This window comes from Aspergillus lucknowensis, assembly GCF_044049455.1.
Source record: "Aspergillus lucknowensis strain CBS 449.75 chromosome Unknown BJX67scaffold_12, whole genome shotgun sequence".
NCBI lineage: Eukaryota > Fungi > Ascomycota > Eurotiomycetes > Eurotiales > Aspergillaceae > Aspergillus > Aspergillus lucknowensis.
This window is the reverse complement of record NW_027263556.1, coordinates 93,178-106,346: the sequence shown is the minus strand read 5'-3', so window position 1 is coordinate 106,346 and position 13,169 is coordinate 93,178. Positions and strand designations below refer to the sequence as shown.

General features: G+C 50.9%; 6 protein-coding genes across 6 annotated transcripts; 4 read left to right on the top strand and 2 right to left on the bottom strand.

Moving 5' to 3' along the window:
- Nucleotides 1–45: 45 nt before the first annotated feature.
- On the bottom strand, nt 46–2,994 carry abp2 (putative ARS binding protein Abp2). Its single transcript, XM_071028713.1, has 2 exons — nt 2,028–2,994; nt 46–1,961 (listed from the first exon to the last, which is right to left on the bottom strand). Exons 1-2 carry the CDS (start codon nt 2,661–2,663, stop codon nt 297–299), a joined length of 2,301 nt encoding a protein of 766 aa, XP_070887705.1. The 5' UTR covers nt 2,664–2,994; the 3' UTR covers nt 46–296.
- Nucleotides 2,995–3,302: 308 nt separating this feature from the next.
- Nucleotides 3,303–5,896, top strand: BJX67DRAFT_349063 (uncharacterized protein). The gene has a single exon (XM_071028712.1). It carries the CDS (start codon nt 3,514–3,516, stop codon nt 5,623–5,625), a length of 2,112 nt encoding a protein of 703 aa, XP_070887704.1. The 5' UTR covers nt 3,303–3,513; the 3' UTR covers nt 5,626–5,896.
- Nucleotides 5,897–6,206: 310 nt separating this feature from the next.
- Nucleotides 6,207–8,529, top strand: BJX67DRAFT_349058 (class I SAM-dependent methyltransferase). The gene is made up of 11 exons (XM_071028711.1): nt 6,207–6,602; nt 6,679–6,713; nt 6,786–6,878; nt 6,937–6,978; nt 7,031–7,097; nt 7,156–7,196; nt 7,249–7,458; nt 7,508–7,844; nt 7,936–8,018; nt 8,092–8,344; nt 8,408–8,529. Exons 1-10 carry the CDS (start codon nt 6,522–6,524, stop codon nt 8,123–8,125), a joined length of 1,023 nt encoding a protein of 340 aa, XP_070887703.1. The 5' UTR covers nt 6,207–6,521; the 3' UTR covers nt 8,126–8,344; nt 8,408–8,529.
- A 660-nt stretch (nt 8,530–9,189) lies between these two features.
- BJX67DRAFT_35367 (uncharacterized protein) lies at nt 9,190–9,859 on the top strand. Its single transcript, XM_071029136.1, has 2 exons — nt 9,190–9,304; nt 9,402–9,859. Exons 1-2 carry the CDS (start codon nt 9,269–9,271, stop codon nt 9,795–9,797), a joined length of 432 nt encoding a protein of 143 aa, XP_070887702.1. The 5' UTR covers nt 9,190–9,268; the 3' UTR covers nt 9,798–9,859.
- A 292-nt stretch (nt 9,860–10,151) lies between these two features.
- BJX67DRAFT_379673 (uncharacterized protein) lies at nt 10,152–11,161 on the bottom strand (the record flags this gene model as incomplete). The annotated part of the gene is made up of 3 exons (XM_071032631.1): nt 10,152–10,885; nt 11,005–11,071; nt 11,126–11,161. The coding sequence occupies 3 exons, from the start codon at nt 11,159–11,161 to the stop codon at nt 10,152–10,154; spliced, it is 837 nt and encodes a 278-aa protein (XP_070887701.1).
- A 616-nt stretch (nt 11,162–11,777) lies between these two features.
- Nucleotides 11,778–12,591, top strand: BJX67DRAFT_379672 (uncharacterized protein; the record flags this gene model as incomplete). The annotated part of the gene is made up of 2 exons (XM_071032630.1): nt 11,778–11,852; nt 11,908–12,591. The coding sequence occupies 2 exons, from the start codon at nt 11,778–11,780 to the stop codon at nt 12,589–12,591; spliced, it is 759 nt and encodes a 252-aa protein (XP_070887700.1).
- Nucleotides 12,592–13,169: the final 578 nt, after the last annotated feature.

Genomic DNA, 13,169 nt, shown 5'->3' with positions numbered 1-13,169 from the left:
AGATCTGCAGCATCTACAACCAGGCACTGAGGTGGCCGCTAGACATTATGGGAAGAATTTCGACGCTTGAATTATATATTGGTCGTAGCTGTGGTCGTAACAATGCTCGCTGGGTATCTGTAAAACAAAAAAAAATCTAGAAGCAGAAAAAAGTCATAGCTCGAGGTCCTAACAAGATAACAGGAAAGGCACAGGGGTATTTGTAAACTCCAGAAACCATGACCAACATATCACAGCAATATACAGATATACCGTAGAATTTCTGTGGGATATTGAGTCCCCAAGAATGGTTGACGTTATATGTCTGCCATGACAGATTCAAGTATTTTACGTTTGTACTGGGATAGAGACCGCTCCCTCCTCTGCATCTGCGCACGAAGCTTCATGTACCGCTGCTTCCAAGCCAATTCGGGATCGTTGCTATCCGTGGTATCAAGTTCGAACTCGGCATCGGTTAGGCTGTCTAGCTCAACAACAGTATTAGCCAAATCGTCGGCCTGTCCTGGGATGTTGTCAGATTTGCCGGTGGCTACCGAGACGTTGTCGATGGCTAGCTCGTCAAATGAGACGTTCATTGAGAAGCATGAGCCGAATCTATATTGGAGGGAAATTTTGAAAACAGGCTTTGCGGAGTTGCCGGTCGCTGAAGATCTCGTTTGAAAATGCACCGTGAAAGTACTGTCCGTGACTCCTGAATACCCGAAATACGGGCCGAGCCCGAGGTGTAGAGCTGACGCGAGGGCGGCGGTACCGAAAGGCAACTTGGAGTATAACGTGTTCAAATTGTTCACAACGATAGACGCCAAAGCATTCGCCTCTGCTGCAGCTAAGGGGTTCTCCCGGCCGGTGAGCTTTGTTCGGCGCAGCTCGCTTGACAATATGCGGACCACATCATCAGGTGTGACGAGCGTGTTCGCGATAATACCACGATCGCCATTCGAGGACGGGTTGACGGCCGTCCCACCAGATACTTCAACATGGGCCTCTGTTCCTCCGTTCCGTTGGTTGCTTTCAAACTTCGCAGAGACCGAGGGATCGCTCACCCCGTTCACCAGTAATGTAGGGGGTGTTGCGAGGCGCACGGGGGCGCCTGGGTGGTGCGGAACTTGCAGCTGGAGCTTATTCGGTTTCCCACTTGCACTAACAGGGGTAGGGGATTGGTGGTACTGAGAGCCGGCAGGATCTTGCTCGAGAACAATCGTGGGTGACGGTCTGATTCCAGTGGCGTGAATATGGGATGGGTCTGAACGGTTAGGGTTCACCGGAAATGATGAGAAAGGCCCCGACACCATGCCCCTATTGGGAGGCCTGCCGCGCATCTTTCCGGTGGAGGAAGTAGCGCTGTTCGGCCAGGCGGAAGAGACAGCGGGGCCATGGCGGCGTCTGGAGCGCGACTTCTCCCCGGAAGATGGAGTCACCGCAGAACGAGGCTCGGCGGATGGGAGGAAGGCATCCGCCGAATTGTGTCCTCTTGGAATTATGGCCGAATGGGGGTAGCCTGCAGGAGATACTTCACGATCAATACTTTTCCAGCGAAGATCTTGGCCTTGTTGCGCACTGGGACCGTCCGAAGCGGGGTCTGTCGGGAATGAGGAAGCTGTAATCCACGGATCGTTCGACTCCATGTCGTCCGGAAATGCGCTAAATGGAATGGCGCTCTGCGGAAATGTTGCGGAGTTGGCAGGAAACGGTCCTGCCTGAAAAACACCCACGGCAGTATCGAGTTGTGGCCTTTTTACTGCCCTGTCGTGATAATTATCTTTCTCCTCTGCCCTCTTTCGTCCGCGTTTTGGCTTCCATTGGGGAACAAGGGCTCGTAATGCAAGGTCCTCGTCTAATGGCACTCCATCGCGGCTATCGCTGACTACAGCGTTCATTGCAGGGAGTTGCGTGTAATAAGGATGCGGATGGCCCAGACAATATTCAAAGAATGCGTCCACGTGCATCGCCCGCATCCAACGCTATTCGAGTAGGCCTGATTAGCCGACAGAGTCATCTTGGAGCATCGAGATTAAGAAGATGTATACCTTAAGTCGAACGGCGTATTGCTGCACCTTCTGGGTGCTCTGCTTCTTCTCCATGTCGGGCGGTTCGACACCTAATTCAATAGCCAATTGTATCCACGTTTTTAGTTCCTTGTTATCGAGCTTCTTGATCAACTCCCACAGTGTGAAGATGCTGAAACTCTTGCCATCGCTGCGAGGAGGACATCGAAACGTTTTGCGCAGTTCAGTCGAATCAGCGGACGAGGGAACATTGGGATTGCAATAGAAGATAAACATGATGTAGGCATCATCGATGTTCTCATCCGTAATAGAGCGAGATGGTAGCGATCGACTTTCAGCTCGGTCTATCGAGTCGCGCGTTTGCCTTTGTCGGGAATCAAACACAGGGGGAGACATTGACGGACCTGAGCGCGCAGGAGGAACAGCCGGCCGCGGGACAGTAGGCGAGGATTGCAGGCTGCGGGGAGTGGCTTTGCGATGCAGCGGGGGAGATTTGGAGTGGGCTACATGCGAACGGGCACTGCCCATGGATGAGGCACTCTGCAGCCCAGCCTCTATCGAACGGGGATATCGTGCAAACTGTTGGATGACGATGGGAGGACCACCAAGCTCGCCGTGATCCGGTTGGTTGGCCATGCTTGGGAATGTGCTTTGCATTGTGAAGAGAAAATGAGAAGGCGTACGACACCTTGACTTCGAAGATGCGAAATATGTATATTGGTATCATAGAATGATTCGGAGGCCCATGGATACCCGCGAAGAACCGAGCCTTGAATAATCGGGGCAGGCGAATCACAGAAATAGCGCCAGTGTCTGCTGCCCGCACAGGAAACGCAGCTGGGCCAGGGACCTGGACCGGGCGCATGGGTCGATGAGGTTGAGGTATGTACAAACAATGAGAAGCCCTCACGCAGGTGCAGCTAAATGATAGAACACATGATCATAGAAGGAGAGGGAAGAGCAGAGCGCCATCCTTCCGAATCGCAAATGGGGAGGGGGGAACGGTGAGGAGGGTGGCTGGAAGACGGCGGGCGCTTAAAAGAGCGGCGATGATCAGAAAGACTGCAGCGACTGGTTGGGGCTGCTGGGGTGTTGCTATTTCGAGACAGCTGGAGGGCTCGGGTCTATTCCTGTCTCGGACTAGTGGTGTAGCCAAAGTGCCTTGGAGCCTTGTTGCCTGACAATTTCCTGCGTGGGGCCAGACTTCATCACCTGACTCACTAAATCCGATCCAGGCCGATGCAGGAGATGGCTTTGCCTTATCGATAAACTCGAATCTTGGCAATCCGACGTCGTCATTCATCCTCTCCCTCACTTCTTCTGTTACTAAAGTCTCAGCCACCCTCCTCCTCTCCGCTGCTGTTATTCGAGGAGACGATGTATGCTGGGTCGCATCTGGTCTGGATCCGTTTTCTTCTTCTCTAGCACCCATCAATCCGAACGGAACATGGTTCAATTTGCCCCTAAGCTCTCCTTTGTTCCGCAGTAGTTCAAGAGTTCTGCTTCGATGGCTTCCACGCTTCGCTCCGCTCGGGCGCACTCCACCGTGAGTTCTCGACCGGTCCGGTCGAGCCGCACCCACGTTCAGTCGTATAACGAAGACAGCGGCCCTGAAGAGCCGCTAGATGAAGACGTTAGGTCCGACATCCACCTACTCAGACGCCACTCGGTTTCTCTGCGGCCGCGGGACTCGAATCGCATTCCCGTATCCTACCGCGAGGACTCCTCAGATGATGATATAGAAAATGGTCGGGGCGACAATCCAGACGTCGTGCTACCTTCACAGGCTCCACAACGCACCTATGCCTCTCAGTCGACGCCCACGCGGCCCACGCGGCCCAGCCGTTCTCGGACGGTGAAGACGAGATCCCAGACGCGAAGAACAAAGCGAACCCCGACGAAACGGCAGTTCGTACTTGGGCGTCCTCTCCACAAGCGGAGGAAGGTCGAAGAAGAGGGGAATCCTTTCTTGATTAGCTCGGGAGTGATTCCGCCGTGGCAAACCCTTCCTTACCACATACTCTTAGACATATTCCTCCGCGCGTCATATCCTCTTGTGAACGAAAGGTCTGCCAAACGAAACCCATCGGTAAACTGGCTCGTTGATGTTGCCCTGTTATGCCGCGGCTTTCATGAGCCTGCTCTGGCGGCGCTCTATCTCTCCCCCCCGCTGATGCCTGCCACAAAATCCCACGGCTTGCTGAGCCTCCTCGCAAAGCCCCAAGATCTGCTTTCCATCAACTATGTCAACAAGATTCAAGAACTACACGTTGATGTCGAAACCATCTTGGTATATAAAAGCGGGCCCACATTAGGATACTTTGACTTGCCCAAGCTGCTTGAGTACACACCGCAGGTGAAGACATTACGTCTATATCATAACGACGACTATGTTGTCGGACTTCCTCCGTGGCAAATGCCGCGGTCGAAGTGGGTCTACCCTGAGGCCTTGTTTACCTCGATAAGCGCGAGCTCAATGCGACTTTACCGTTGGGACTGGAACGCCCGTTTTATGGAAACACAAGGGCTGCTTCCTCTCATGTTGGCATGCCATCGCCTGTCTTCTTTTCAAAGCATCCAAGAACTTAGGATACTGCATGTTTCCTCCGAAGATGCAGATGGTGATGAGGTTATTGGCGTTGCGGATGAAAGAGAAGATGTTCTCTCGAAGGGTCTTGCGGAGCTGGCTCACCTACGCCGCCTAGAATTCCTAGAATCTTCTATCCTGAATGATCACCTCCTCCCAAAGCTACCGTCGAATCTAACGTCTCTCACTATTAACAACTGCGATGATGTAACGACCACCAATTTCAGCCTCTTTCTCTCGTCTCACGGTCGAACCCTGCGGGAATTGAGCCTCAGCCACAACCGCCACTTGAGCCTCTCTTTCATTGTGGGCCTCAAAGAATTCTGCCAGAATTTAGAGAATTTTACGATGGATGTCTCCATGCATGACTGGTCAAGCTTCCATGATGTGGAACCTCATTTTGACGAGCTACTTTCCCCGTCAGAAATCCCCACGTGGCCTGCAACTCTACAACGGCTGGAGCTGATTCAACTACGCAAATGGGATGAGAAAACCGCCGAGGCCTTCTTCGCCTCTCTTATTGAGGCTGCTCCAGAACTAGCGAATTTGCGAAGACTGGTGATCAGCGCAATTCTCAAAACCGGATGGCGTGACCGCGCGTCTTTCCGTGAAAAATGGATTGGGAGACTCGAAAAGGTTTTCTTACGGCAGAGTACACCCCCAAACCCAACACGCGGCAGCATTCAGAAGAAACCAAAGGACCTGGGCTCGTCTGAGGCAAGTGCGGGTCGGGTGCCGGATGAAGGCCAGTCACCGAAACGCAAAAGCGTGCGGATTGCCAATCGCAAGCATTCCGATAGTGAAGACGACCATACCCCATCGCCAAGGAGCGCTCGGACACGTGAAGCTGGCAGCGATTACGATCTGCCGGCCACTCAAGGAATGTGCGACGTAGTTGTAATCCGAATTGATAACCAACGCCCGAGGGAGACGCAGTTTAACGAAGGAGACTTCCTTGACGACGAATTGAGCGGTGACGAAGACTGGAATGGTCGCGACGTTGATCTAGGCGGGGGAAGTCATGCATGGTAAATGATCCATTCCCACGGCTGTTTTTCCTTTTCTCGTTCCCATTTCCAACATTTAGACTTATATTCTGTATTGGGCGGCTGCTTTGTTTTCGTCATCTACTCTCCATTCTTGAGGAATAGGTGTTTTGAACTGTACAAGATGGGCTATGGAGTTCCTCTTCGTATCGTGTATCTATCAACAAATTTACAGGTGGGATTCCGGCTCCGGGTTTTCGTTTTTAACATCTAACTATTGCTTGTCCATGATAATCGAGAGATGTTTTCGACCTGCCAATGCAAGTCTAACGTTCTAGATGCGTCCTCTAGGGCTTTCGGCAATTCAGTCTTCCCTTCGATCAAGTGACAACTGCCAGTGTGAACATCGTATCGAAGAAGGTTCGCGGCCCGGCTGTTGGTGGAATCCAAGAAAAATCCGGCCGTGTGATTTGACCATCCCAACGCCACAATTCTGTGTGAGTTGCGAACTTGGAATGGTTAGTTTATGACATGTCACTTGAATATGCATGAAAAACGAAACAATTGGCTACTCGGGATCCATTTATCTCGAAATCGGGCCAAGACTCAACGCTTCCAAGGTTCAAATGATCAACCACCGACAATCCACTCACAGGATGCTAGCCACGGTCAGCTGCATTTCTTTTTTCCTGCAGCTCTCCACCATTCCGAGCAGTCGAGCAGACGGCCCGCGGGCAGCAGTACTCCTGCCAGGAGTAGTATTTATCGGCGGTCCCCTCATCTTTCCGTCTCACTTGGAATGGTTGACAAGCTTCCATGTCAATTGAGCCACCAAGAACTCACAACCCGGAGAAAGCAGTTCGCCTGTAATTTTCTATTTAATCGTCGACCTCTCCGTTTTTGGAATCAAAGTATAACAGCAACGGCGCAAGTGGTCTGGGAATGGCCGAACATCATTCAGCTCCAGCTTCGCAGGGTCCGCCAAACGCGCCCACCGATGTACATGACACCCACCTTGAAATTGTACAGTTCTCTCTTTTTGTTTAATTTCTTCGCCTTATTTTGGCAATGGTCGGACCCTAACCATTCCCTGTTTTAGGATTCTGACGTAGCTTCCGATTATCGCGAGGAGTTGTAAGTAGTGGCCTCCCTTGTCGACAACCTCTGGCTGCGAATTGTGTGCTGACAGCATACTGCTGGATTGAGTGCGACCGACACCACTTCCCTCACCTCGATGATCACTTCTTATCGGTACGAGAACGGACGACGGTACCATTCATTTAAAGAGGGTGCCTACTGGTATTCATCCCTTCCTCGAAGGCTCCCGAATGCCGCGCTGATATTAATTGCTGATGAGGGGCCCAAATGACGAGGAGCAGAACGAACAGCTTGATATCGCGTACGTTTGGTTTAGCATATCCCTCTTGACTAGAATTGACGTTTGTCTTTAGCCACCACATGTTTACAATACTTCTCGACGATAAGCTCGTGCTTGCGCCGATAAAGAAAGATATTCAGGTGGGACGATGGCCGAACATACAATCGACGACTGAACGGAAATGCTGATTCAGTCCAGCGAGCGCTTGATGTTGGAACAGGAACGGGTATCTGGGCCATGTGAGCAAGGGTGTCCCGTTGGTATGGAAGAAAACACTAAAGAAGCGCTTAGTGATTTTGCGGATGAATGCCCCAGTGCTGAGGTCATTGGCACAGACCTGTCGCCTATCCAGCCAAGCTTCGTGCCTCCCAACGTACGATTCGAAATTGATGACGCGACGGATAACTGGGTTTATCCTGAGAACCACTTTGATCTAGTTCACGTTAGATCACTGTACGGAGCGGTGGCAGACTGGCCAGCCTTCTACCGCAATGCTCTCAAGTAGTCCGCTCTACTCAGAGACTCGATCCACGGAGCTGATGCACCCCAGGACCCTGCGCCCAGGCGGGTGGTTTGACCAATTGGAGATGTCGATACAATTCCGCTCAGACGACGGCTCAGTGACCGACGATCATGTCCTGGCAGTTTGGTCGAAAACCTTCATCGAGGCCGGAGAGAAATTCGGCAAGACCTTTCAAATTGCAGAGCGGGCCAAGGAATTCATGCAGGAGGCTGGCTTCGGAAATGTGACAGAGAGACGGTTCAAGTTGCCCATTGGCCCCTGGAGCAAGGATGGGAAGCTGAAGAAATTAGGCATGTGGAATCTGATCCATTGCGAGCGAAGCATTGAAGGATGGGCTATGGCTCTGCTGACTAGGGTAATGGGAGTAAGTCTACCTTGCAACGCCCCTTGATTTCTGGCTGTTGGTTATAGGGACCATTACATAGAGACAACAACTGAAGAATCTCGAATTCTAGTGGACATATCCGGAAGTGCAGGTCTTCTTAGCCCAAATGCGCAGTGGGCTACGAGACAAAAATACGCATGCTTATTTCTATGTGTGAGTCACTACCGCGCATGAGTTAAATCGAATTACGGTCCGTTTCTTTGGCTGATTATCTTGTTTGCGCCAGTGTTGGCGTATATGGGCAGAAACCCATTGTATAGAATCACCACGAGGACAGAGGAGCCACTGTCTTTCCAAGAGCTGTGTGCCACTGCAGAATAATTCGCGCCGCGACTGACGAATATACGTTTTACATCTATCCAATATATATACTTGATTGACGAACCTACCCTATGCGCCTCCAGCCAACTTCCGGCGCCGAAAGGCTTCCTTGTATATGTACTCGTCGAAACAAATGTGTCCTTTCTGCTCCGTACAAAGTGCTCCCCCATGGGCTACACCGTTAATATGATCTCTTCATCACTCTCGCTAACTATGAGTAGGTTATCCACGGCCGTTCCAGGCGGTTCCAAGACGTAATCCAACTCCTCCCACGTAATCCGCAACCATTGATAGTCTGGTATACGGGCTAACTGGCATAGTCTTGCTAGTTTGCGGTGACTATGAGTACCGAATGATCCATCATAACAAAGCTTCATTCCAAGATACGCGGAGATTCTCTTCGGGACAACGGGTCCAGAGCGATTGGAAGAATATCTGTTTGCGTTTGGGAAGTACTCGCGACAATTCTCCCATGCAGTGCATCCTTCCACGTTCGATTCGATGATACATCGGCGATGGCTGTAAAGTCGCTACTGGGTGCTCTACTTCTCGGTTCGTCGAATTCTCTGCTTGGTAGACGGCTTGGCGACACCAACATAGAGAAGGGAGTGCTGCTTGATTATGATACCTTTTCAGCATATCGATTGGGGACTAACAACGGTTCTACATTTCAGCATGCATGGAAGATTTTGCCCCCATTCCACCAGCTGCGCTCCCATAGCTTGGTATAATGAGACTTCTTTCTCCTTTCTTTCTTTGAAGATGTGGTGCTCGGCGACTCATGGAATTCCATGGCAACCTGGCACTCGAGCTAATAACCGCCCCTTCCGTGTTATTTCCAGCACTTTTCGGGACTCTCTCTCTTGGATGCCACACTGGTACAACTGCCCAACCTTCACCTCTTCTCCTTTGTCCTCGTCCTGATTCCCTCGCCCTCAACCCAAGTATCCGGCACCTCTTACTACTTCTCTTTCACTCTCGATCCTTAGAAAATTCCATCCACTTCTCAAGTCTAGCCGGGAAGTCCCTAACATCCTCATTTCAACACGACCAACTGTCTGAAGTGAAACATCAACACCAAAATGCCTATCCAGTGGAACGACCAGGCCGATGCCAAGGTACGTCAAAGTAGGCCACACCCCCCCAGTATATATCCCTCGCACTCTCATTGAGCGCTCAGAGAAAAGCAAAGACTAACCGCGCTGTCTCTTACAGCTCCTCCTGGCGGTGATTTCTACTTCTAACGCCAAACTGAATTATAGTGCTATAGCCCAGTATATGGGTCCCGGTAAGTCCCGTCCTTATTTAGACGAAAAGACCAGAATCAAGCTCGACCAGTTCATTGCTAACTCGTTTCCCTCCCGGTTTCTCCTCTTAGAATGCACCGTTAGCTCAGTCCAGCATCGTATCCAGCGCCTTAGAGAGAAAGTGAAGGCCTATACTGCAGCTGGTAACGATGCTACTGAGCACAATGGCACTCCTACTTCTAGCCCAGAAAAGAAGAGGGGCAGGGCTAAGAAGGTCTCTGTTACCGCTGAAGACGAAAATGCCAAACCGCCTGGCGCGACTGCAGAGATCGAGAGCCCAACCAAGAAGGTGAAGAGCACCTAGCCTCAATGGAGTGCCAGGGTAAAGACCCAAGATCTCAAGGACGGTGGGCAGTAAGGGACTTCGAGTCATTTCTTGCATGGTGTTCCTATTGGGAGTGGAGTTCTTTTACACTGAATGCCTACGGTTAGGATGGGATCTTTAATGAACTGATGTGGTTGGGCCAAGGTGGACATTCTATTTCGCGTTGACGAGGTACATGGATTAGTTCTGTAGATATCCAGCATTTGAGACTGTAGTAAATGACAACGGATTGCAGCAGCAACAACTGCTCCCACTCTGCCATGAAATTCACCTCAAGTATTTGCAACCTGGTACCACTATCCGAAGACCGAAAACTTAGTGAGGGGTCATGGATCATGCAAACTCCTCATCGTATTCCATCCCAAAAGCCGTATCAGGCACGTAATCCGACGCCGAACTTTCCACATCAGCATGGCGACCACTATCATCGTCTTCGTCACCCAGTGTATCCTCATATCTCACCATGCCAGCAGGCAGAGCACTAGGACGGCGAATACGAGGTCCGAGCTTCACGGGGCTCACACCAACATTCTTGTCAAGACCCACGGTACGCCCAACGCGAACGCCAGTTCCAGGCTGGCCATGCACATTACCCGCACCGTCACCTATGCCAACAGCTGCAGAACCGGAAACGGAAGCGGAAGGAGAAGGAGGCACAGAATTAGTCAGAGGGAACAGCACCCTAGAAACTCCCTTCCCCTCTCCCTCCTCCTTCTTTATCAGTCCCTTCATAGTTGTAGGCATCTCCTCCTCCACCTCCTCAATTTCATACTCGCCATCCATGTCATCGTCAACGTCCATCTCGGACTTAAGAGGTGATTCTTCCTTCTCTTTCTCGAGACGCCTCCGTTTCCCGGACGCCGGCGTAGAAAACTCGGACCCGCTATGTGCTTTACGGGGAGTCGATGCAGCACTGCTCGGTCCGGAACCTGATCCCTTCCCAATACTAAAACGGCCCGAGGTTCCGGTAGCGCCGCTGGCGGGGGCGTTGGTCTTGGAAAGCTGGCGGATGCGGACGAGACGTTCAGTTATGGCGCGGGCAGTGGGCTTATCTTTCTCTCCGCCGGCTGCAGGACGGAAGTTATGTTAGCTTAGGAGTTCGTAATCAAAAGTGCAGTTGTTATCTGGGTAATTTAAAAGAAGAGGTAGGATATTTAGGTAGGGAACAGGAGAAGATGGAACATACGCCATGCTGCAGCAACTTTCTTTACATCAACAGAGAGATTGTGCGTTTCAAGGATCTTTATGAGGAGCTAATAGAGTGGCACAGTTAGTTTTATGCTCAAGGCAGAGAGGTGTAAACTTACAAGCCGGTCTTGCTCTGGTGTCCATTTTACGGGCATTGTGTTGTGTAGTGGAGATGTTTGATAGATAGAGGGCCACGGGGTTATATGGGTTCACAAAAGATAAAGAAGGGTTAGAGTCTGTAGAGGCTAAGGGAACGAAGGACAATATTGAGAAAAAGTTAGGACACTTGGGAGGTTGCCTAAGAGAGCAATTTGCGGTGTTATTCTTCTGGTCCCCGAGACAATAATGTGTTATTTCCCTCCTCGAGTCTGGCTTGAGCAACACGAGCCACGCACACATTACCCAGTCAGGATATTCAGTGCTCAAGTAAAGGATTCAGAGCTTAGAAACACTGGGTGTCCAGATTGTGTTTCTATTTTCTCAACAGTCATACCACAACTTGACTTGAAGTCCCTTGTCCCTTCCTACTGACTACCCAAGCAAAGCCCTCAAGTCTTACAAAACATCCTTTTGAAATACCTTGGATACTCCTGAGTATCTACAACATTTAGCTGCCCCTAGCTCTCTCGGGTCTGTTGCTCTTCATTTCAAGATCCCAGCTACTAAGGCTGGCTTTGGATTGCATCCTCGAACGTGTTTGTTGATTGCGCAGTATACAAACCTCCAAACCCTCTTCACCCGCAATTGGGCGCTCCATCCATATTTATCAAAATGGTCAACTGGAAGCTCATGGACAACGTCCACCGTGTCATCGCGGCCCTCCTTGCAGCTAACCCTGGCATCAAAGTATGTCCCACTCCTATATCCATTCCAGCACAAGAAGTGCTAATATGTTTTACAGCTAGACTACCACGCCATGGCAGCCCTCTTCGGCCAAGGCGCAACCTACGACTCGATCGAGGGACAATTCCGCAAGTTCCGTAAGCAGGCAGACGAGCTGAGGGCTGAAGCCGAGAAGAACGGCATATCCCTGGCTGAACTTCCTCGCGCTAGGCCCGTGACGTCCACTACTCCGAGAACCCCGCGTACCGGACGTGGTGGAATCACGAAGCCTTCTTCGTCAACTGGAAAAGGCAAAAAGGGGGCCTCGAAGGTCGTGGGCACCCCAACAAAGCCTGGATCCAAAAAAGTGACCGGGGAGAACATCATGGAGGCTATCTTCATTGGTGATGATGAGTCTGAGGAGGAGGAGGATGCGGATATCAAGATCAAGAGCGAGACTGAGGGTTTGGTTCTTCCCAGCATCGAGCAGCCAGACTTTGGTCTGCCCTATGATTCTTCCAGCCGCGGTATTAAGTCAGAGGGATTGGATGTCTTTGGTAGGTTTGCAAAGACTCCCTCTGTCAAACGAGGTAAATCCAAGCCCGCCCAGAAGGATGACGACGGAGATGAACAGATGGTATCAGTTCAGGACGATATCAGACACAAAAGAGAGGCTGCTCCTGATCGGTCTCTGCTAGATCTAAGTATCTCTCGTAATGACGAAGAGGACAACTCCGGCACTACCGACGAAGAAGTTGCATGAGATGTTCCGATTCCCGAACCAATGATCCAAATACGACACGTCATGCTGGAGAGAACTCTGGGCTTGCTAGTTTCCGAAAGATTCAGGGTGTGGAGAACAAGTGGATATGAGATTGTTGGGACAGAGAGTCAGGATAACTGATGGAGAACGTTTGGAATAAGCAAAGGACATCCAACTTTGCGCGAAAGTTGTTTCTGTCTAGCAGATTACACGTCTTTATCACGAAGACATCAAAGGTTCAAAGCTCGCACATAGTTCAATGAATGACAATAAATTACTATCATTCCTGGGTATAGACCAGGCAGCCAACATACCAGCCATCAGACAGACCAGAGCCAACCTTTTCATCAGATCTTCGCCTCCCTCTAACGCCCAAATAAACACACCATGGTAACTCAATGCAAGAAATTCCCCGTCCTTGTTCAGAACCTCACTTTGTAAGCCCCCAATGATCCTCTGCATATCTAAACTCACAAGCACCCACTCCATCTTCGGCCCGGGCTGCCTCTTCAAATCCACCGAACAGAGAGTGCAAAACGCGGATAGAAGCTCGCCGTGTAAGCCACCAGGGGCTTGGA